The sequence below is a fragment of the Pelophylax lessonae genome, assembly GCF_965119305.1.
Source record: "Pelophylax lessonae genome assembly, chromosome: 1".
In the NCBI taxonomy this organism is placed as follows: Eukaryota; Metazoa; Chordata; class Amphibia; order Anura; family Ranidae; genus Pelophylax; species Pelophylax lessonae.
Window position 1 is genome coordinate 226,024,732 of NC_138768.1, and position 23,650 is coordinate 226,048,381.

A 23,650-nucleotide genomic window follows, 5' to 3' on the forward strand; every position below is an offset into this window, starting at 1 on the left:
TACCGCCGAGGATTGCAGGGCGCTTCAGTTTGGCTCCTGTTCCCAACTCCTCCTACTCCTCTTCCTCATCCTGCCTTTAGGGTACAAAAAATTGTAGTCGGTGCCTAGTCTGTGTTTGTACGTGTGAGATACACCGTATTATAACATTTTTCCTATTCCGCTATTCAATATACACCCTTTTGGAGTGTAAGAAAATTAAATTACGGCATAGTCTGTATCGGTACGTGTAAGATACACCTTTTAAATTTGTTTGGCGCATCTCCTTCCACCGCCAAGGATTGCAGGGCGCTTCAGTTTGCCTCCTGTTCCCAACTCCTCCTACTCCTCTTCCTCATCCTCCCTTTAGGGTACAAAAATTTTTTAATCGGGGCCTAGTCTGTGTTTGTACGTGTGAGATACACCGTTTTTTTATCCTTTTTCCTATTCCGCTATTCAATATACACCCTTTTGGGGTAAAAAACATTAAATTGCGGCATAGTTTGCATATTTGACTGTCCGATACACCCGTGTGATACTGTTGTTGTGTTTTTCCACTATTCAATAAACACCTTTCTAGGGCAAGATCATAAATTACAGAAATATGAGGAGACCGTCAAATAGGGGCCGTGGTGCTGCTGGTAGAACTCCTGTTGCAAGGAGAGGACGTGGTCGATCTGTGCCAGCTACACGCACAAGTGAAACACCTTCCACAAGTGTGAGTAGGCGACAGAACCTGCAGCAGTATTTGGTAGGGCATAATGCGCCTCTAGACGTGATGAGGCCTGAAGAAGTACAGGCGATAGTAGATTGGGTTGCTGACAGTGCCTCCAGTTCCTTCACATTGTCTCCCACCCAGTCTACTGCAGAAAGGTCAGAGTTGGCACCTGCAGCCAATGTCCAACCGTCTTTCACCTCACCCTCTTGGAAATCAGGCAAGCAGTCTGAGCCCCAATCCATACAGCAGTCTCTTTTTCTTTTTGTCAGCAGGGTTTCCCAGGGCCATCCACCTAGCCCTGCCCCAGAAGTTGTAGAGATTGAGTGCAGCGATGCCCAACCACTTATTTCTCAAGATGAGTACATGCAAGGACCATCGCAGCACGTCTCCGATGATGACGAAACGCAGGTGCCAACTGCTGCGGCGTTCAGCATTGTGGAGACCGACAAGGAGGGCAGGGGTGAAGACTGGGTGGAAGATGATGTGGAGGACGATGAGGTCCTCGACCCCACATGGAATTAACGTCATGCAGGTGACCTGAGTAGTTTGGAGGAAGAGGCGGTGGTCGCACAGAGCCACCAGCACAGCAGAAGAGGGAGCAGGGTGCAGAAGCGGAGCGGCCGTGCCCTAGACACTACGCCCGCTACTGCCCAACGCAGCAAGGGAACGAGCGCACCAAAGTCAGCTCAAAGGAGTTCTCTAGCGTGGAAGTTCTTTAGAAAATGTGCTGATGACAGGACACGAGTGGTTTGCACCCTGTGCAATCAGAGCCTAAAGCGAGGCATAAACCTTCTCAACCTGAGCACAACCTGCACGATCAGGCATCAAAGTGCAAAGCACGAGCTGCAGTGGAGTAGACACCTTCAAAACCAAGAAACGTCTCTGGCTCATCCTGCTTCCTCTTCTGCTGCAGTCTCGGCAGCTCCAGCCACATCTGTAGTGATACCGGCACCTGCCACCCTGCAAACAGAGGATCTGTCAGCAACACCACCACCTGGGTCACCAACCATCTCCACAATGTCCGTGGAAGCGTTCAGCTTTCCATCTCCCAAACACTTGAGAGGAAGAGGAAGTACCCCCCTACCCACCCGCGATCCCTGGCCCTGAATGCCAGCATTTCAAAATTCTTGGCCTTTGAAATGCTGTCATTCCGTCTGGTGGAGACGCACAGTTTTAAAAACCTTATGTCGGTGGCTGTCCCACAGTACGTCGTGCCCAGCCGCCACTACTTTTCCAGGCAAGCCATCCCTTCCCTGCACAACCAAGTGGGGGAAAAAATCAGGTGTGCACTGCGCAACGCCATCTCTGGCAAGGTCCACCTAACTACCGATACGTGGACCAGTAAGCACGGTCAGGGGCGTTATATCTCCCTAACGGCACACTGGGTAAATGCAGTGGCGGATGGGCCTGAGGCGGATAGCAATTTGGCGCATGTCCTTCCACCACCGAGGATTGCAGGGCGCTTCAGTTTGCCTCCTGTTCCTAACTCCTACTCCGCTTCCTCGTCCTCTACCGCCTCCTCACCCGGACAGCGTAACACCTTCACCACCAACTTCAGCACTGCCAGGGGTAAACGACAGCAGGCCGTTTTAAAACTTGCCTGTTTGGGGGACAAACAACACACCGCGCAGGAGTTGTGGAGGAGCATGGAACAGCAGACAAATGAGTGGTTGCTGCCAGCGAGCCTCAAGCCCGGCCTGGTGGTGTGCGATAACGGGCGAAATCTCATAGCAGCTCTGGGCCTAGCCGGTTTGACGCACATCCCTTGCCTGGCGCATGTGCTGAATTTGGTGGTGCAGAGGTTCCTTAAAAACTATCCCGATATGTCAGAGCTGCTGCAGAAAGTGCGGGCCGTCTGTGCCCACTTTCGGCGTTCTCACCCTGCTGCTGCTCGCCTGTCAGCGCTGCAGCGTAACTTCGGCCTTCCCGCTCACCGCCTCATATGTGACGTGCCCACAAGGTGGAACTCCACCTTGCACATGCTGCAAAGACTGTGCGAGCAGCAGCAGGCCATAGTGGAGTTTCAGCTGCAGCACGCACGCGTGAGTCTCTCTGCGGAACAGCACCACTTCACCACCAGTAACTGGGCCTCCATGCGAGACCTGTGTGCCTTGTTGCGCTGTTTTGAGTACTCCACCAACATGGCCAGTGCCGATGACGCCGTTCTCAGCTTAACTATCCCACTTCTATGCCTTCTTGAAAAAACAATTCGGGCGATGATGGAAGAGGATGTGGCACAGGATGAGGAGGTGGATGAAGAGGTAACATTTCCAAGGCATTCAGGGCAGTCATTCGCAAGGGGCTCCGAGGGTGGGTTCCTGCACACACAAACGCCAGGGACACAATTGTCCAGCAGGGGCACAGTTCTGGAGGATGAGGAGGAGGAGCTGGAGGAGGAGATGGAAGCATGTTCACAGCAGGGTGGCACCCAGGCCAGCTCATGGCCATCACTGGTGCGTGGCTGGGGGGATACAGAGGACACGGACGATACACCTCCCACAGAGGACAGCCTTTCGTTGCCTCTGGGCAGCCTGGCACACATGAGCGATTACATGCTGCAGTGTCTCCACAACGACCGCCGAGTTGCCCACATTCTAACTTGTGCTGATTACTGGGTGGCCACGCTGCTGGATCCCCGTTACAAGGACAACTTACCATCCTTAATTCACTCACTGGAGCGCGATCGCAAGATGCGCGAGTACAAGCGCACGCTGGTAGACGCGATGCTGCTGGCATTCCCACCTGACAGCGGGGCCACAGTGAAAGCACAAGGCGGAGGAGGAGGAGGAAGAGGTCGTCAACGCAACCAGGGCACCGCCAGCACCTCAGAAGGCAGGGTTAGCATGGCCGAAATATGGAAAAGCTTTGTCAGCACGCCACAACAAACAGCAGCACCAGCAGCTCATATGGAACGTCTTAGCAGGAGGCAGCATTTCACCAACATGGTGGAGCAGTATGTGTGCACACACCTAGACGTACTGAATGAGGGGTCTGCCCCTTCAACTTCTGGGTCTCCAAGTTGGGCACATGGCCTGAGCTTGCCCTTTACGCCTTGGAGGTGCTGGCGTGCCCTGCAGCCAGTGTATTATCTGAACGGTTATTTAGCACGGCTGGGGGCGTTATCACAGACAAGCGCAGCCGCCTGTCCAGAGACAATGTGGACAAGCTCACGTTCATTAAAATGAACCAGGCATGGATCCCACGGGACTTTTCCGTACCTTGTGCAGAATAGCGATGGATACCGACCTTACCCAGCCATTGTTCCATTTTTGCTCTTTCTCACTCTTTTGGGGTGTACACTCATTTAAAATTTGTGAAAAGAAGCAGTGTTGGCTACCTCGTCCTACTCCTCCTCCTCCACCGCCCCTTCCACCTACACCGCCCATAGGTGTGCGCAGCCTATTGCATTAGGGTGTGCACCCCAAAGTTTAAATACACATGCATGTGTTTGCCTACATGTACATGGCCCCGATACATTACTCTCCCTGCTGGCAAAGTGAAATAGAACAGGTCCGAGGGAGATCTTTCCCATCTCCTCACTGGCAAACAGAGCGATAATGCTATGTGCCCTAGGTGATTAGGGTGTGCCCAGGCACATCCGGCACACCCTGTGCGCACGCCTATGACACCGCCACATCCACCACCACCTCAACCTCCCTCCTACTCCATATGGGCCTCGTCCTTCAGAGATGAAGAACATTGTTTTATTTTTCTGTTTTTTTTTGTTGTTTTAAGTTATTTCCCTATCCACATTTGTTTGCAGAGCACTTGCCATGCTCTTAACTATGTTTTGCTGCCATTTGCAGCAGTCTAGCCCTTTCCATTGGTGTTTTAGAGCCATTTTAGTGCCTGAAAGTTCGGGTCCCCATTGACTTCAATGGGGTTCGGTGTCCTGGAAAAGTTCGGCAAAAGTCTGGGACACGGACCCGGACTTTTTCTTAAAGTTCGGCCGAACCCGCCGAACACGGACATCCAGGTGTCCGCTCAACTCTACTTCCGGGTAATCCTACGCGTTACGTCACAAGGACACCTCGCCCTGAGGAAGCGATCCCATTGACAAGCATTATGTCCGTATAGCACCCGCAAACGGATGGGGTGATATACGGAACGGCCGTGTGAAAGAGCCCTTAGTCTTTAAGAGTTTAAACTGCCCTTACTTACAGATGGAAGTTCATTCCTTTGATCTAAAAGAAGGACATTATACATTGTAGAACATTGTGTTTATAGTTATCTAGCAGCCTTAACAATGTTAATAAACATTTGGGGCTTCTTTTTTTTTAAGCAGAGAACCGCTCTGTATGAATCGAGAAAATGCCATTATAGGATCCTTGGGGGGGGGGGGGGGGGGTGAATCGAGATCATTATATTTTATTGAGTAATGGTGCAGATGTACTAAATACCTTTTCCCATCAGCAGTATATAGCAGTCTTGTGACCATGGGCATCCGCAGAACTTTTTTTTTAGGGGGGGGGCATCATTTTAAGGTCACCCGTGCTCCGCCCCTTTTTGACAATGTCATGAAGGGGAGGGGCTTAGTCATTATCAAATAAAGCGTGTTTTCTAAATGTATGGGGGATGGGCTTGTGAAATGAACACGGAGATCTGTGATCCTATATAGAAGGATCACAGGCGCTCTGTGTTCATTTCAGAGAGAACAATGGTCTGCTGTGTCTACAATAGATGACCGGTGTTCTCTCTGTGGGGAGCAGTCGTGGGTGGCCAGCGACACTCAGTGCCGCCAGTCCTGTGGATCGGCCTCCCCGCTGTCTAGTGGGGGCGGGCGCACGCCCCTGGTGCATAAGGGTCCTTTCACGTGAGCGGTGCGCCCAGCGGATTCCGTTTTGCTCAGCGGGGATCGATCCGCCGATCCCCGCTGAGCAGGCGGATGACAGCTCTGTCTCCGCTTACTTTGCAGAGAGGGAACTGTCAGAGCTCTGCTCTCCTGTATGGGAGATTGAATAAAAACGGACCCCCTGTCTGTTTTCATCCGATCCCATCCTCCAGACGGATGGAAAATAGGGTTTCCATCCGTCTGGATTTCACAGACAGGATCATATAGCAGCGCGTGTCAGCGGACATGTCTCCACTGACATCCGCTGCTCCATAGGGGTTCATGGAGTATCCGGCGGACCGGATCAGAAAGCCCGTGTAAAACGGGAGACACCAATGGAGACACCAATATCCCATTCCCTAGGATTAATATCCTTCACTTTAAATCGCCAATCATGTTGTGTGAGTTAGTGGCAGTGCCCCTGGCCCTGACTGTGTCTTATAGCTGATGGCTCATGTCATTTGCCATTAGTTCTACATCTTCTTCTGAGTCTTTCATTCGGTAGAGAGCCACAATTATTAGACACTTATCTGCATCTTTTTGAGTTTTTTATATAACATTTTTGATGTTGTTATATTGAAGCTTTACATGACGTTTTCGTAAATTTGATGTCCAGCACCATAAGAAATATTTAGCTCCTAGATTTTATTTCTTTGTTTTTTTTTTTACTTTTTTCTATAGGTATTCCATTTTAGAGGAAACTAAAAGATTGTTTCACTGGAATACTGGGCACTAATATGGCAGCATAAGTGGATGCATTTAAAAACTTAAAAAAATATTCCCAGGAGAGTAAGAGCCAAGATTTGTTGGGTTAAAATTGGAAGAAGAATCTCAATGTTTCACTTCTTCATTTTTCAATAGCACTTGAAAAATGAAAATGAATCTTTCAGTCCAGGTTCACACTATTGCGATGCGGGAACACTGCGAATCTACTGCATGTTCCCGCATCGCATTCTCAGCACAGGCAGTTCACACTGCCATATGCGATACGCTGGGGGTGTCAATTCAAAGTTAACGACACCCCCAGATCAGATCGCATATTGCAGTGCGATCTGACAGTTCGCACATGAATCGGATCGCACTGGTGTGAACCACCATGCAATCCGATTCTGCTGCGGACCAAAAAAAGGGTCCTGTGCGAGTTCACTGTGATTGCTGTGCGAATTCAGCCATACAATCTGTATGGCTGAATTTGCACCGCACAGACATCGCATGTGATTTTAGGAGCAGTGCGCTCCCAATCACATGCGATGTCTGTCATCGCAATAATGTGAACCGGCCCTCACTCTCCATGGCAATGATAATGTTTCATGCTACATAACAATGTCGGCTAATTTGCCATCAGCCTGCTACTCCAATTCAGAGAATTCCCAGGAATAATTGGCACATCACTTACTAAAAAGGAGATGACATGCACGCAGCTAATCCCCAATGCAAACAGGAGTAGACTTTTACCTAATCATATTCTGCTTTTCTTTTGTGTAGTCCATATAAATAGCCTGAAATCAATTTTTGTTTGCTTGAGTCACTCTAATCTGTTTTGCTGCAGGAAAATGAATTTGCACATGCTAACACATTGACAAACTCAAGCAAGGACACTGGTAAGGTACACAACAGCCTGACAAATTGACAATCAATTAGACCGTTCTAAATCTTCTGACAAATTTTCAGAAGAAGATGTAGAACTAAATGTCTAATTGATTGTCAGTGACAGTGACAATTAGACTTACCATATATACTCTTCACTGCTCAGCCAGGTCACGTGTCTGTCAGGTCACTCCGAGTCCCGCTTCCTCTCCAGGCACGCTGAGGCTCCTCTCCTCTGTGGGCCGCAGCTCCGCCTCCCTGACTGACGTCAGCAGCAGGAAATCCCCGGCCCGCCCCCTGCAGCTGTCAGAAGGGCAGCAGAGGACCAAGGACGGAGAGAGGAGGGAGCCAGAGCCAAATCCAGTTTGTGATATGGCGGCGATCAGCGCTGCGCTGCAGGAAAGCAGTATGTGTGGAATCATGCTATTATTCCAGGGGGGGCACTTGCCCCCTCTTGCCCCCCCTTGCGGACGCCCATGCTTGTGACGTCTATCAGTGCCTGATTAAGCTTGTAGGAGGAGTTTTCATACTGCACTGAGCTGTCCTATCAGGATCCATGACTGACCGTCTTTCTGGACAGTGCTGATTGGCCCCGTGCTGATCACATGCACCCTCCCAAGAAAAAAAAATTTCCAGCAATACGCACCAAACTGAGCATGTGCAGCCTGGCTCCAAAGGCTCTGTCTTATCAGGAAATGTCCTGGGGTCAGTGAAAGAAGGGGAGGATCTGTGCATACAGGATCAAACAGCCTTTTTACACAATGCACAGGATTAACCCCTTCCACAGGGAGTATAACACGCACGCTTTACTGCATATACAGACTGATTTTTCTGTTGTGGGTTTATTAACACTGTAAGATTGAAGTTTCAGTTAAATGTAAAAATATTAGTTCAATTATGTATTAAAAATGATTAAATGCTTGAGAAATTATTGATTTATTGGTTTCCCAAAATAGTTACATTCACGTCATTCCGGGAATAACTGTGGCAGTTAGGCACGAACTGTAAAGCCATCAATTGCCTTCAAAGTATAGGAGGGTTTAGTTCCAGTTTAAGAACAACAAACATTGTGTCACTTGCCACCATCGCCTTCCACCAGCTGCAGCGTGTCACTTTCCACCGTCGCCTTCCACCACAAGCAGCGTGTCGCTTGCCACCGTCGCCTTCCACCACATGCAGCGTGTCACTTGCCACCATCGCCTTCCACCAGGTGCAGCGTGTTACTTGCCACCGTCGCCTTCCACCAGATGCAGCGTGTCACTTGCCACCGTCGCCTTCCACCAGATGCAGCGTGTCACTTGCCATCGTCGCCTTCCACCAGATGCAGCGTGTCACTTGCCACCGCCCGCCTTCCACCAGATGCAGCGTGTCGCTTGCCACCGTCGCCTTCCACCAGATGCAGCCTGTCGCTTGCCACCGTCGCCTTCCACCAGATGCAGCCTGTCGCTTGCCACTGTCGCCTTCCACCAGATGCAGCCTGTCACTTGCCACCGTCGCCTTCCACCAGATGCAGCCTGTCACTTGCCACCGTCGTCTTCCACCAGATGCAGCGTGTCACTTGCCACAGTCGTCTTCCACTAGATGCAGCGTGTCACTTGCCACCGTCGCCTTCCCCCAGATGCAGCGTGTCACTTGCCACCGTCGCCTTCCACCAGATGCAGCGTGTCACTTGCCACCGTCGCCTTCCACCAGATGCAGCGTGTCACTTGCCACCGTCGCCTTCCACCAGATGGCAGCCTGTCATTTGCCACCGTCGCCTTCCACCAGATGCAGCGTGTCACTTGCCACCGTCGCCTTCCACCAGATGCAGCGTGTCACTTGCCACCGTCGCCTTCCACCAGATGCAGCGTGTCACTTGCCACCGTCGCCTTACCCCAGATGCAGCGTGTCACTTGCCACCGTCGCCTTCCACCAGATGGCAGCGTGTCACTTGCCACCGTCGCCTTCCACCAGATGGCAGCCTGTCGCTTGCCACCGTCGCCTTCCACCAGATGGCAGCCTGTCGCTTGCCACCGTTGCCTTCCACCAGATGGCAGCCTGTCGCTTGCCACCGTTGCCTTCCACCAGATGGCAGCCTGTCGCTTGCCACCGTCGCCTTCCACCAGATGGCAGCCTGTCACTTGCCACCGTCGCAAATGCAATGTCAGGGTTTTCTCTGTGCTGTCTGTGAAACATCTCACTGTTGAAATATGGCCATCCAGCCTCTCCCCAGTGCTGCTGCCTCAGCCAGATCACAAATCAAGCAGGGAGCCGGCATTAGATTCTCAAGGAGCGAGAACCCTACAATTGGCAGATGCACAGTTGACTGTAGGGTTTCCCTCCTATGAGAACCAAATGCACCGCTGATCTCATAGGTGGCGAACCCAGCTCACACAAGGAAGGACAGGATGTGATGATGCGAGTGGCACGTTGCTATGTAAACAAATAGCCTCTGCTCCCGGAGGCAGTGTGTCCTGGTGTCATTTTCCCATTTGACAATAATTTTTTTGGAATCTTTTTATTGAATTATATGCTAAATTGAAGTAAAAAACGGGGGCATTTTGGGCATACCTAGGCCCAAAGAGTAAACAATAGCAAAAATTCAAGGTACAATAAACCGTTAACCAATCCTAGTACAACTGTATTGTTGATCTCTGTATGTTCAATTTTTGATCACTTACTACCAGTAGTTTTAACTGAAAATGATTAAGTAGCAAAAAAAAAAAAAAAAACCCTCAACCATTTTTTGTATTCTAAGTTTACACATTGATAAGTAATACTTTTGATGTGTTCTCTTATTCTTACATCTTATTTCCCTAGGTACAATGCTGATAACCCGAGTTTTGCAAGCTTCTTGCAAGCATCCTTCGGCATGGAGACGCTGCCTGTTGCAACAGTGGAGTCCAGTAAGATGGGGGCACGCATCTACCCAAGTATATAAGGCAGTGGTTTTTGATATGGGAGGTGTACTTTTACCTTCACCTTACAAATTAGCTGAAGGTGAGAAAACGGCATGTTTTATTAAAATTCTTCAAATGCTAAAAAGTCTAGTTACCGATTACAAGATTTCACTATCTGACTTTTTTTTCCCCCCAGACTAAAGAGCAGTCGTCTCTGGTTGCCAAGCATCACTGTACTTTGTACACTGACCTTTGGTGTAGTAAATAAAAGCATACGTTTTTTACCGAGCATGTTAGAGAATATTTTTTCAAGTCCAACTTCAGGCAATTTTTTTTTTTTTTTAGATAAGGTAGGAAATAGAACTTTGGTCAGGCATATTTAGTTTGAGTGTGATCTTATTGGTGAGATTTCCCCTTACATTATGCCCTGGTGACACCAGGGAAAGAAAGAACAGGTTTCATCAGCACAGGATAGCAAAAAAAAAGTATGATAGGAACTCTAGTTTTAGTTTTGTATAGAGTGGCGGTTTTTTATTGCTGTCGGTGTCCCCATTAGGGAGAGTCACCCTCTGTATTTGTCCTGTTTATACCATTGTCAACGAGAGTGAGTGATAGGCCTCATTAACTTTATCCAAAAATGAAAAAAATTTGCCTTAGTTTGACCTAAATAGAAAAAAATGTTTTTGTTGCTGTCTCTGTCCCAATTGAAAGATGCCCTCTTACTTTCCTTTTGAGACCCTTCCATCCTTCACAGCAATGAAGTAAGAGACAACAAGGAAAAAAATCTTAGAGATGTTCTGATTCATCCCCGCTCTATCCAGTTTTGTTAGTTGATCAGTTGCATTGATTACATACTGTATATGTGCAATTATGGTTGGATCTATAGTAGTACCATACATTATCAATTTAAGTTCCATGTTTCTCTCTCCCTAGATAGTGATACTGATGCATTCACCACTGTGTCTTTATCTCTTACACAGAGTGGGAGATCCGTAATAATGTTCCTGGGGGCACCATAATGCAAGCCATTCTAACTGGTGGTGACGGTGGACCTTGGATGAAATACATGAGAGGAGAGTTATCTGCTCAAGGTTTTGTGGAAGAATTCGGATATCTCTGTTCAAATATTGTGAGTTTTACCTGCTGGAGATATTGTAAGAAATGAACTGTTTCAGAAACCACAACGCAAATTATCTGACAATTTTGGGTTCTGTTTGATAACAGGTCTGTGCTTTGGAAGCAGGTGACGTTCTTGTCAGGATTGTATTCTCTAGACTTATCAAACTGGTGCAGTGGAAAATATAGCAATGCATTATCAGCATCATAGGCATGCGCACAGTTTAAAACCCCTGTTTAAACCCCTGATAATTCAACAAAACCCCCTAACGAGTCTCTAAAAAAAAAGAATAAAAAAAGAAAATGGTAAAAATAATAAAATATTAAATAATAAAAATAAAAACTACTGACACCATCCACTGCCCTACTGACACCGTACACTGCTCTACTGACATTACACATATATTTATATATATATACACACATATATGCACGCACACAGACATGCAACATTATGTGTTTGAGCTTTGAGGTGCACACCCTAATGCAGTAGGCTGTGCACACCTATGATCAGCATCTGTGTATAGCCACTTGCTCTCTTGAAGATTTTTTCCCCTTTATGACTAGGCCATTTTTTTGGGATACGGCACTGCGTTAATTTAACTGACAATTGCGCAGTCATGTGACTCTGTACCCAAACAAAATTGATGTCCCCCTTTTCCCGCAAATAGAGCTTTCTTTTGGTATATTTTATCACCACTGTGGTTTTTATTTTTTGTGCTATAAACAAAAAAATAACAACAATTTTGAAAAGAAAACAATATTTTTTGCTTTCTGTTATAAAACATATCCAATAAAGAAATGAAAAAAAATGTAATGTAAATTTAGGTCAATATGTATTCTGCTACATATTTTTTGGTAAAAAAAATCTCTATAAGCGTGTATTGATTTTGGATGGATATTGGTTTGCACAAATGTTATAGCATCTACAAACTAAGAAATATTTTTTCTCTATGCCCTCAGTTCCTTTCTCTGTATCAAAAAAGAGAGGGATGTTTACATTTCTTGTGACTGCAATAAAAGTGATCAGATTTTTAAAAAAATATAAAATAAAATAAGTAGGAAAATTTTTTTTCTTTTTAAGTGCCCCTGTCCCTGTGAGCTCACGCACCAAAGAAAACACATACGTAAGTAGCTCCCGGAAATTTACCATCGGAGGATTTTGCGGTCTTACGTCCAGGCCACTTTTTGCGATTCAGCACTGTGCGACTTTAACTGACAATTGCGCGGTCGTGCGACGCTGTACCCAAACGAAATTTACGTCCTTTTTTTCCCACAAACAGAGCTTTCTTTTGGTGGTATTTGATCACCTGTGCGATTTTTACTTTTTGCGCTATAAACAAAAAAAAGCGTAAATTTTGAAAAAATAACAATATTTTTCACATTTTTTTTATATGAAATTCCCCCCAAAAAAATGTAAAAATCAAAATTTTTTTTAAATTTTTGGCCAATTTGTTTTCTGCTACCTATGTTTGGTAGAAAAAATCACAATAAGCGTATTTTGATTGGTTTGCACAAAAGTTATTGCGTTTACTAACTAAGGGAAAGATTTCTGTAATTTTTGGTGTTTTTTTTTAACGAGTAATGGCGGCGATCTGCGTTTTTTTTTTTTTTCTTTTGCGGGACTGCGACATTGCGGCGGACAGATTGGACCCTTGACTGACATTTTTGACACTTTTGGGGGTACCAGTGACATTACTGCAGTAATCAGTGCTATATATATGCACTGTTACTGTAAAAATGACACTGGCAGGGAAGGGGTTAATTTTATTGGAGAGGGAGGGGTTAATGTATGCCTGGTGCTTACTAACGTGTGTGGGGGGAGATGACACAAGGACAGATCGCAGGTTCAGCTATGCTGAACCCTGCAATCTGACCCTGCCTGTCACTTAGGAGATCCGCCCGCTTGTGTTTACACAAGCAGGCGGATCTTCACACTCGATTCCCCGACGATCGGGGAAGAGCAGCGGCGATCGCTGCTGCTCCTCCCCTGGCCCGACTCCCGCTGTGACTGAATACAGCGGTAACGAGCCTCCGGCGGTGCGCGCGCGCCGCCAAGAAACGGGAGTGTCTGGCGACGTAGGTCTACGTCGCCAGATGATAACGAACCACTTTGCCGCAGTAGAGCTCTAGTGAGCAGACGGCAAGTGGTTAAATCACACACGTGAGGTATCGCCGCGATCGTCGGAGCAAGAGCAATAATTATAGAAAAAGACCTCCTCCATATCTCTAAACTGGTAACCGTTACAAATTTTGAAAACCGTGGCCTATGGAGATTTTTAAGTACTGTAGTTTGCCGCCATTCCACGAGTGTGCGCAATTTTAAACCGTAACATGTTAGGTATCTATTTGCTCGGCGTGACATAATCTTTCACAATATCCCAAAAAATTGGGCTAACTTTACTGTTTAGTTTTTTTTTTAATTCAGTGAAGTGTATTTTTTCCCAAGAAATTGCGTTTGAAAGAGCGCTGCGCAAATACCGCGTGACAAAAAATATTGCAATCGCCATTTTATTCTCCAGAGTCTTTACTAAAATATATATATTTTGTTGAAATGGGTTAACCCGTACCCTGATAACAGATCCTCATCCCCAGATCATGTATTAAAAAAAGGGGGAGATTTCACTGGTCCTAGAACCCAATGAAAAAGAGAGGAAGAAGGTACGGTACTATAATGGATCTGTTACCTGTAGTATAGAGGCAAGCAACAAAATGGTAAAATACCAGACATAGTTTTTTTTTCTTTGGTAAAATCATCAATACTAAAGACATACAACATAATAAATAGCAGCATACAGATATTCTGGTGACAGTGGTAAATTAGGTGATTGCTCGTTCAATGCATTTCGCATGGTAAATCCTTGCTTCATCAGGAACTTAAGCAACTTTATTCACCCAGTAAGAGGCCAAGATTTCATAAAAGCCTTGAAATACCATTGTGAAAAAGAACAACAACAAAAAAAAGAAAAATAATGAGTAACCGAAAGTACAAATATACATATCTTAATTAATCAACAAAAATCTTCTTTTTCATAATATTGGGAAGTATCCAATGCTTACCAAACTTCACAAACATATTCATTTTCCGAATTTAATTTGACCACATGGTACCATCTCCCACCAACACCCCACATCTCCAGGCCAGATAACTCCGAGGGGGCCATTCCGGTCCTCCCAGGAGATGGCTTATATGTGCAAGTTGGACCAGTCTCACATGGACCCCACCACAGCAGGCAATGGGTGGGTGAAATTTTCTGTAAAGAATTTAACATATTGTCATATCTACCCCTGGAATTTGGGCATAAAAGTCCACATGAAATTCCAATCCTATTTCCCCTCCTGTGCCTATATCCCATGTCCCCCTCTGTTGGTGGGTGGTGAACCAACCCTTAAATAGTTTCTGGATGTACATCCCTTATTTTACTTTACAGTTGTACATGGTACCAGTTTACAAAAAGAAGATGGAAGGGGAGGGGGAGGGGGGCCCCCCGCCACGACCTCAGAAGAAGCCGAAGGAAAAAAGAAGGACCCACTAGGTATATAGGACCCACTAGACATCCAGGCTCGTTGTCAAGCAAGCCACAGGAAACCGGAGGAGAAAAAAGGGGAAGTAGGGCCCACTAAATATCAAAGCTCCTTGTCAAGGGTATATTATACTCACTATTTAGCTGTCCGAATATGCCGCGAGTCGGGAGAAGTCGCTGCCGGCGTCCTACCGCACTCGCGGCTTGAGACTAGTCCCGCCAGAAGTGACGCGGTGCCCGCTAACGTCACTTCCGGCGCGGGCGCCATTATACCGTCTGGCAACCGCTAGAGGTCCTCAGAGGCCCCGCAGTGCCGTTCGGTTCCGGCCGCTGGCCGGGAAGGGATCAATGTCATACAGACATCGCCCTTGCTTGGCGCCCGTACCTGCACAGAAGAGAAAAGGGCTGGTAGCAAAGGCGGCACCCGGGTCATCACAACAAATCAGATAAAAACGCCTATATGACATTATGATTTACATAGATTGCAAATTTTTTAGCAAAAAGAAAACAATGTACACTATACTGATACTATAATACATTACAGTGCATTCACATTGCGCCTTTGTGTTACCCCTATATTGGTCCCAACATCACATATAAACCAAAATCACAAAACACACATAAAAGACAAGAAACAAACAACACATCAAAGGATCCTGTCAAATCAGAAAATATCCACCAATGAGGGGCAACTGTCATAACTAGAGAAGGGATTACTTGATGGACCAGTGGACCTCTGATCTTAGTACCAGGGTTCCTAAATTTTTTTAGGGGGACAGTGATTGTCTTTTCGCCAAAGGGGGACTCACAAGACCTCAGGGGACCATAGATTCATGATGTTATGATTTCACAGAAAGGGCTTATAAGAAATAGCTGTATTTAAACCGGGCCAATAGGTGGCTTGTAAACTATAAATCCACTTAGCTTCCTTCTGAAGGATTTTGTTATCGAAGTCCCCCCACGAGGGTTCGTGGGGATAACCTCGAGGAAGGGGAAAAGTATCGCCCTCTAAGATCCAGGGACAGTAGTCACACGAGCCGCATTTGTAAGTGCCCTTAAGTGGTCTTTCACTGTTTTCAGATGTTTTAGGTGTGCTGTAGTGGCTGTGAACCAGGGAGTCCCTGATAGATTTAGGTCTCCGAAATGTGATGTGAGTTTGTACTGTCACATATTTGGAGATGGTGTGGTCCTCTCTTAGGAAATGCCAGTTCTTAGAAAGGACATTCCTAATGGTTTGGTGGTCCGTATTAAATTTTGTGATAACTCTGGTGATGTTATCTTTGTCTTTTTTCTGTACAAAGACTAAACTATCCCTCTCCAAGAGTCTTGCCCTATTATAGGCCCTTTTAAGGACCTTGTTGCTGTACCCCTGGATCCGTAGACGCTCTCGAAGGGCATCTGCCTCTTTTTTTAAATCAGCCTCTCTGGTGCAGATCCTACGCAGTCTAAGGTATTGACTGTAAGGAATACTCTGCACCAGAGGGTGTGGGTGGCCACTGTTGAACTGGAGGATCGTGTTTCCCGCCGTGCTTTTGCGATATAGTGCTGTGCGGACTGATCCATCGTTGTTCAGTATAATTTCAGTATCCAGGAAGGGTATTTTGAAATGACTCCACTGCATTATTTCCCAGATATGCCATGAACAGCTGAAGCTCCTCAACAGAACCAGTCCACACCATCAGTACATCGTCGATGTACCGCCGCCACAAAAGTGTGTCACTATGTAGCAACGCCGCGGATTCCTCCGCGAACAGGGAACGCTCCCATCCCCCCAGGTACAGGTTGGCATACGATGGGGCACAAGATGTCCCCATCGCAACGCCCTATACCTGGAGGAATGTGTCACCATTAAAGGTGAAGATGTTAGATTCAAGTATATGGCCCAGGAGCCTCAACAAGAAATCTGCCTTAGGCCATGAGGAGCGTCCCTGTTCACGGAGGTAAGTGCCCACCACTTCCAGGCCCCTAGCATGGGGAATACTTGAATAAAGGGCCTTGATGTCTATTGCTACCAGAATAGAATTTTGTGGAACGGTAAGGCCTTCCAATATTCTCAACAATTCTATTGTATCTTTGAGATACGAGGGCAGTCTCGCCACAAGGGGCCTCAATTGACTGTCCACGTATCCACTTGCCGTTTCGGTGAGACAGCCTATGCCCGAAACAATAGGGCGTCCGGAGGGTGCAACAAGGTCCTTGTGTACCTTTGGTAAAGCATAAAACGTAGGTGTGACTGGCCATTTCACGGATAAATACCCAAATAGATCTTGATCAATAATTCCTTCATTGTATGCTCTCCGCAATAAAGCATTGAATGCCTCTGTTTTATGTTGGATCATATCTGGGGATATGTACCACTCTGCATTTGAGAGAATATTATTGCACATATCCACGTATTGATCACGATCCATAACGACCACATTGCCCCCCCTTGTCGGACATGTGTAACGCTCCTGCGTTTTATGTATGATGTGGATTTTCAGCTGCAGAAATATTCCACTTCAGTAGTCATGTAGAGAAACGCTGAGACACCAATCCCACCTCCCAATGACTCATCATTTCAATTCAGCAAGTAAATACACACACTCAATAAGATGTTACCTAGAGTGACTTATGTATATAGTAACACAGTGATGATAGGCTGAAGAGACAGGTTGGGTAGAGATGGTAGATGACAGACACTTGAAAGGAAATGTTCTTTAAAGTAAGATAGTAGCAGATGGGATGCAGATAGGTTTAGCAATCATGTATGGTAGCAGATGACAGAGTAGCAGGTGGACATACAAGAGAGATCAACCCAGTGCAAGAACAGGTGGTAGTAGGCTCAAGAGCTAGCAATCTTAGATAATGCAGATGTAGTAATAGTCCTTAGTATGCAGAGCTAGATAGTGTAAGCTTTAGTATGAAGGTTATAGAGGTTTCCCCTGTGGGGTACTTATCACTAATAGCAATGTAGCAAAGGAGAGGTTCGGCAAGAGCGGATGATCCGGTAGCGGGATACAGGGATCAGCGCAGCGTGGTTCCGACAGCGAGGTATGCAGATGGTAATCAGATTAAGAGTCTTTGTCATACCCATATGTCCTGCCATAGGCACATCATGCGATAATTCCAAGATCTTGGTGCGTATGGTAGGTGGTATGTAAAGTTTGTCGTTGTAGTAGAGGAAGCCTTCTGCATCAGTATTTAGTTGTGGTGGGGGTGAATCCAAACTTATACCATGCAAAACCTCTTCCTTCAAGGAACGGACAACTCCAATAATGCGTTTGTGAGGTATTATAGGAACGGAAGGGATTTCGAAGTAGTTTTCTTCAGTTAGTCGTGATAGTGCATCCACCTTTTTGTTCTTATCTGCAGGTGTGTAGGTCACTAGGAAGTTAAACCTTAGAAAGAATTGTGACCATCGTACCTGTCGGTGAGAGAGAGTTTTGTTAGTCTGAAGATATTGGAGATTTTTATGGTCCGTGTATATAAGTATTGGTAATTGGGTGCCTTCGAGTAGATGTCGCCAATTCTCCAGAGCCAATTTTATAGCAAGCAGTTCCTTTTCACCCACGGGGTAATTTATCTCTGGACTGCTTAGGGATTTAGAAAAAAAAGCGACTGGATGAAGTGGTGAAGTGTGAGTTGGTCGTTGGGAGAGTATTGCTCCTACTGCCATGTTTGACGCATCTACTTCCAGAATGTATTGGAGGGATGGGTCTGGATGGCGTAGTATGGGAGCAGAAGTAAACCTTGTCTTTAACAGGTGAAAAGCTTTATTTGCTTCATCTGACCATTTGAATGGTTTTTTAATGCTAGTGAGCTGTGTGAGGGGTCTCACAATGGCAGAGAAGTTTCTAATGAACTTCCTGTAGAAATTCGAAAATCCAAGGAATCGCTGTAGCGCCTTGCGTGTGGTTGGTGTAGGCCAATCCTGAATGCAGGATATCTTACTCATGTCCATCTCGATTCCTGTTTTGGATATGATGTAGCCTAGAAACAGTACCTCTTCTTTATGAAACAAGCATTTTTTCAGTTTCACATAAAGGTTGTGTGCAAGCAATCTCGATAATGCTAGTCTTACATGTCTTATGTGTTCAGACAGGGATCGTGAATATATAAGTATATCGTCCAGATATACCACAACACAGACATCTAGTAAGTCTCTGAAAATATCGTTTATAAATCGTTGAAAAACTGCAGGGGCGTTGCATAGCCCGAATGGCATTACAAGATATTCGAACAATCCGTATCTGGTTCTGAATGCAGTCTTCCACTCGTGTCCATCACGGATTCGAATGAGATTGTATGCTCCTTTCAGGTCCAATTTTGAAAAATAGGTAGCTCCACGCACCTGCTCAATGAGCTCAGGGATAAGCGGTAGAGGATAGCGATCTTTTATTGTAATAGCATTCAATTGCCTATAGTCGATGATAGGCCTGAGACTTGAGTCCTTATTGCGGACAAAAAAGAGTCCTGCTGCTGTGGAAGAAGTGGAAGGTCTAATAAAACCTTTTTCCAAATTCTCATCCAAATAGTCTTTGAGATGGGAAAGTTCATCCTGTGAAAGAGGATAAACATGACCGAACGGCAATTTGCTATTTGGGAGTAGATCAATGCTACAATCAGTCTCGATGGGGAGGTAGTGCTTGAGCATTTTTCTCAAGAAAAACCTCAGAGAGATCCTGATAACATAGTGGTGCAATCTCATCTGTCACCACAGACAGGATCTTCCCGAAAGACGGGAGGTTACACGTACCCTTGCAATAGCAAGAGAGGAAGGTCAAGGTCCGTTCCTTCCAATCTATGGTTGGTTGATGTGTGTGCAACCAGGGAAGTCCCAAAACAATGGGAAAGTGGGGTAAAGGTATTAGATCAAAGGTAGTGGTCTCCATATGAGACCCGTTAGTAGTGACTAGGAGTGCCTGTGTCTGATCAGTGATCGGACCAGAGGATAAAGGAACACCGTTAATAAGACTCACTGAGACAGGTTTAAGTTTAGAAATAATAGGAACTTTATTTAAAGCAGCAAAACGTATGTCAATATAATTTCCACAAGATCCTGTGTCAATCATGGCCTTAGTAGTAATCCTGTTCTGGTCCCACTGTAATGTTAAGCAAACAGAAAGGTAAGGGTTAGTGATTGAAGTTGTCAATCCCCCTAGGAGGACATGTGAACACTCACCCTTCTTTTTGTAGACTAGGGGACAGACGTTTATCTTGTGATCCGGGGATGCACAGTACAAGCAGAGATTACCAGATCGTCTTCTGGCTCTTTCCATAGTTGATAGAGGTGGGCGTATGGTTCCTACCTCCATAGGAACGGGGTCAACGGCCGAAATCCGAGAAGAACTGGATAATGGCATTCCCATTTTCTCAGCCTTTCTTTCTCGTAGTCTTCTATCTATGGTGATACTGAGTTGTATCAATGCATCCAGGGTTTTTGGCAGATCCGCTCGGGCGAGCTCGTCTTTAACGGCCTCTGATAGGCCAAGCCTAAATTGGGTTTTCAGAGATGCATCATTCCATTCTGAATCAAGGTTCCATCTCTTGAATTCTGCGACAAAGTCTTCTACAGGTCTCCCACCTTGTTTCAAGGATCTTAATTGAAGATCGGCAGTACTCTGCCTATTGGGATCATCATATAGGCTAGTGAGTTCTGCTAGGAACAAGGCATAGGAGTTGAGAAGCTGATCGTTTTTCTCAAAAAGAGATTCTGCCCAGGCCCGAGGATCGCCTGTTAGGTAAGAAATAATAGTACAAACCTTAATGTGATCAGTAAGGTAGGTACGGGGTTTTAGCAAGAAAAGTAACTCACATGCGTTTTTAAATTTGCGAAATTTTTTGCGATCGCCTGTAAATACCAAAGGAGGATTTATTTTGGGTTCAGGGGACTGAGCAGTGGTAAGTTGTGTCAGTCTAATTACCTGCTGCGACGGAGCCTGATTGTCTTCTTTTAATTCAGCAAGTGCGTGTATTAACGCAGTCACTTGCTGTTTTAATTGTGTCATCTGAGTGGTTATTTCTGCTGAATCCATTTGTGGTTCGTTCAATCTGTAACGCTCCTGCGTTTTATGTATGATGTGGATTTTCAGCTGCAGAAATATTCCACTTCAGTAGTCATGTAGAGAAACGGTGAGACACCAATCCCAACTCCCAATGACTCATCATGTGTGGATGATTTCAATTCAGCAAGTAAATACACACACTCAATAAGATGTTTCCTAGAGTGACTTATGTATATAGTAACACAGTGATGATAGGCTGAAGAGACAGGTTGGGTAGAGATGGTAGATGACAGACACTTGAAAGGAAATGTTCTTGAAAGTAAGATAGTAGCAGATGGGATGCAGATAGGTTTAGTAATCATGTATGGTAGCAGATGACAGAGTAGCAGGTGGACATACAAGAGAGATCAACCCAGTGCAAGAACAGGTGGTAGTAGGCTCAAGAGCTAGCAATCTTAGATAATGCAGATGTAGTAATAGTCCTTAGTATGCAGAGCTAGATAGTGTAAGCTTTAGTATGAAGGTTATAGAGGTTTCCCCTGTGGGGTACTTATCACTAATAGCAATGTAGCAAAGGAGAGGTTCGGCAAGAGCGGATGATCCGACAGCGAGGTATGCTTGCAAGCATGAGAGCTTCAAGACAGGTTAGCATCAAGGCACAAAGCAGTTTGAACGAACACATGTGAGTGAGAGCCGGCGATCTAAATAGCCATCCAGTCCGGCGCTCAGTGATGACAGCATCAGTCTTAAAGGTGTATGCGCACCTTACCAAAAGAGAATGGTGGGGCGCATACACTTATGAAAGAGTAATTAGGGTACCCAAAGGTACCAGAACATTACAACATGGCATCATACATATTTTAGTTCTTCCAGAACTTCCTAAAGTGTTACTAAATCCAGGACCCTGCATTCACTGTATCTGGTCTCCCACAGTACACAGAACATGGAAATGCAATTAATTTAGCAAATATAAACTGCTAAATACCTTTTCTCATCAGCAGTATATAGCAGTCGTGTGATTTCTATTAGTGTCCAGCTGAGCACTGGTTAAAGCTTGTAGGAGGAGTTTTCATTCTCCTCTAAATGTCCTATAAGGCTGCATGACCCATGACCCTCTGTCTGGAGGACAGTGCTGATTGGCCATGAGCTGATCAAATGCACCCTACTCCAAAAAGGCCCACTTCCTCTTTCTTGTCTAGTCATTAGCCTAGGCCAGCGATGGCGAACCTTGGCTCTCGCTCTTGCGCGCTCTCTCGCTCTCTCTCTCGTGAGAGTTTGCTAGCAAGGGAGGAGGGGTGAGTCCTTGGAGAGCCAAGGAGAGATGCAGAGCTGAGGGGGCTGGATGAGGGCAGAGATCCATGTGTATTCATTAAGAGAGGAGAAATGTGCAGGCAAGCAGTGGTGTCAATGTGTGTCTGTATATATGTGTATATACAGTATCTCACAAAAGTGAGTACACCCCTCACATTTTTGTAAATATTTTATTATATGTTGTATAACAGTGTACGTTTTCTGTCCTCTCAAAATAATTCAACACACAGCCATTAATGTCTAGACCTCTGGCAACAAAAGTGAGCACACCCCTAAGTTAAAATGTCCAAATGTCCATTTTCCCTCCCCGGTGTCATGTGACTCGTTAGTGTTACAAGGTCTCAGGTATGAATGGGGAGCAGGTGTGTTAAATTTAGTGTTATCGCTCTCACTCCCTGGTAAGGGGAAACTCCCAAACAAAACTCTGGCGGTCCATTTTCACCTGATTTTCCCATAGAGGACAGCAAACGGAGACTGACCTGTCATCCGCCTGCTTAGTGGGGATCAGCAGAGTGATCCCCCGCTGAGCAAGTGGAGTCCGCCAAATAGAGGCATCTATGTGAAAGGGACTTGATTAGCATTTTTCTTGTTTCCTTCTGTGATTTCTCCTTTGTTTTGTGTATATAATTGTCAAGTTTGTGCATTTATGATTCACGTTTGTTTGTTTTTAAGCTGTAAGCTGTTATTTAGGTGAACCTTAAGGCTGTTGAATGACAGTCTTAACAAGTACTAAATCCAGTTACTATGTGATTTACAAGCTTTATAAAGTAAAACTTTCTTTACCAAACCCCCCCCCCCCCTCCATTTGTGTCTCACACTCTTTCCCTCCCAGCCACTGCAGCTCTCAGTGGGAGGGTCATTCTGGAATGTAGTGGGCAGGGCCGGGTGTGGCCAAATGCTGATTGACAGGCTACAGGCTTATGAATCAGCAGTGACAATGCTGATAGCCATGGCCCCTGCAACATCTTCTCATCCCACTATAGTGCAAGCAGACACAACCTGCATGAGAGTGGCAACTCTTCTCCAAATGCTGGAGCAGTGCAGCTTTGTTGCCACACCATCACAGGAAGCTGCATTAGGTGGACCTCACTAGCAGAATCTACAGGTATTTGTGGAACTTTGCAGGGGAAATAAGAGAAAACTGTAAGTGCAGATGCACTTTTAATTTATGGCACTTTTACCACTGCACGTACCGGCTCGGCTCTACTCGGCCCTGCTTGGCCCGGTTTGCTTTTCCACTGCTGGTACCGCATGGTACAGTGTTGGAACTGTTCGGTACGGTACGGTATGGTTTGCTTTTCCACTAAAGTAGTACTAAAGTTAAGTGGGTGGGATAACAACGATTCTCTGACCAATCAGTGGCTAGTAGTGACTGCATGCAAAGGATTGTGGGATATGGTACCGGGTATGGTACCTCTTGGAACCACAATCGAGGTGGTACTGTTTTTGAGAGCCGTACCGTTCGGTTCCATGCAGTGGAAAAACGCCGCCGTACCGTACCGAACCGTTCCTACACCAAACCATGCGGTACCAGCAGTGGAAAAGCACAAAAGCGAGCCGACCAGTTCGGTTCCATGCAGTGGAAAAGCGCCATTAGTGCTGCAGCAAATATTTGTTTAATTAGAGGCCAGAGTTCTATTTGAATGCTGTTTTGATCCACAGGTAACAATTTCACATACATGCTATAATTAATAATACTGTACTGGTGGTTAGGAATATGA

The 23,650-nt window shown here is 45.9% G+C and overlaps 1 protein-coding gene across 1 annotated transcript in view; it reads left to right on the plus strand.

Moving 5' to 3' along the window:
• The window catches only part of ACAD10 (acyl-CoA dehydrogenase family member 10), a 101,741-nt gene that overhangs the window by 3,574 nt on the left and 74,517 nt on the right, over positions 1-23,650 (plus strand). Inside the window, exons 2-3 of the mRNA XM_082259676.1 lie at positions 9,912-10,091; positions 10,972-11,120. Coding sequence (XP_082115802.1) covers positions 9,917-10,091; positions 10,972-11,120 — 324 coding nt within the window. The 5' untranslated portion in view covers positions 9,912-9,916. The remainder of the gene's footprint in view (positions 1-9,911; positions 10,092-10,971; positions 11,121-23,650) is intronic.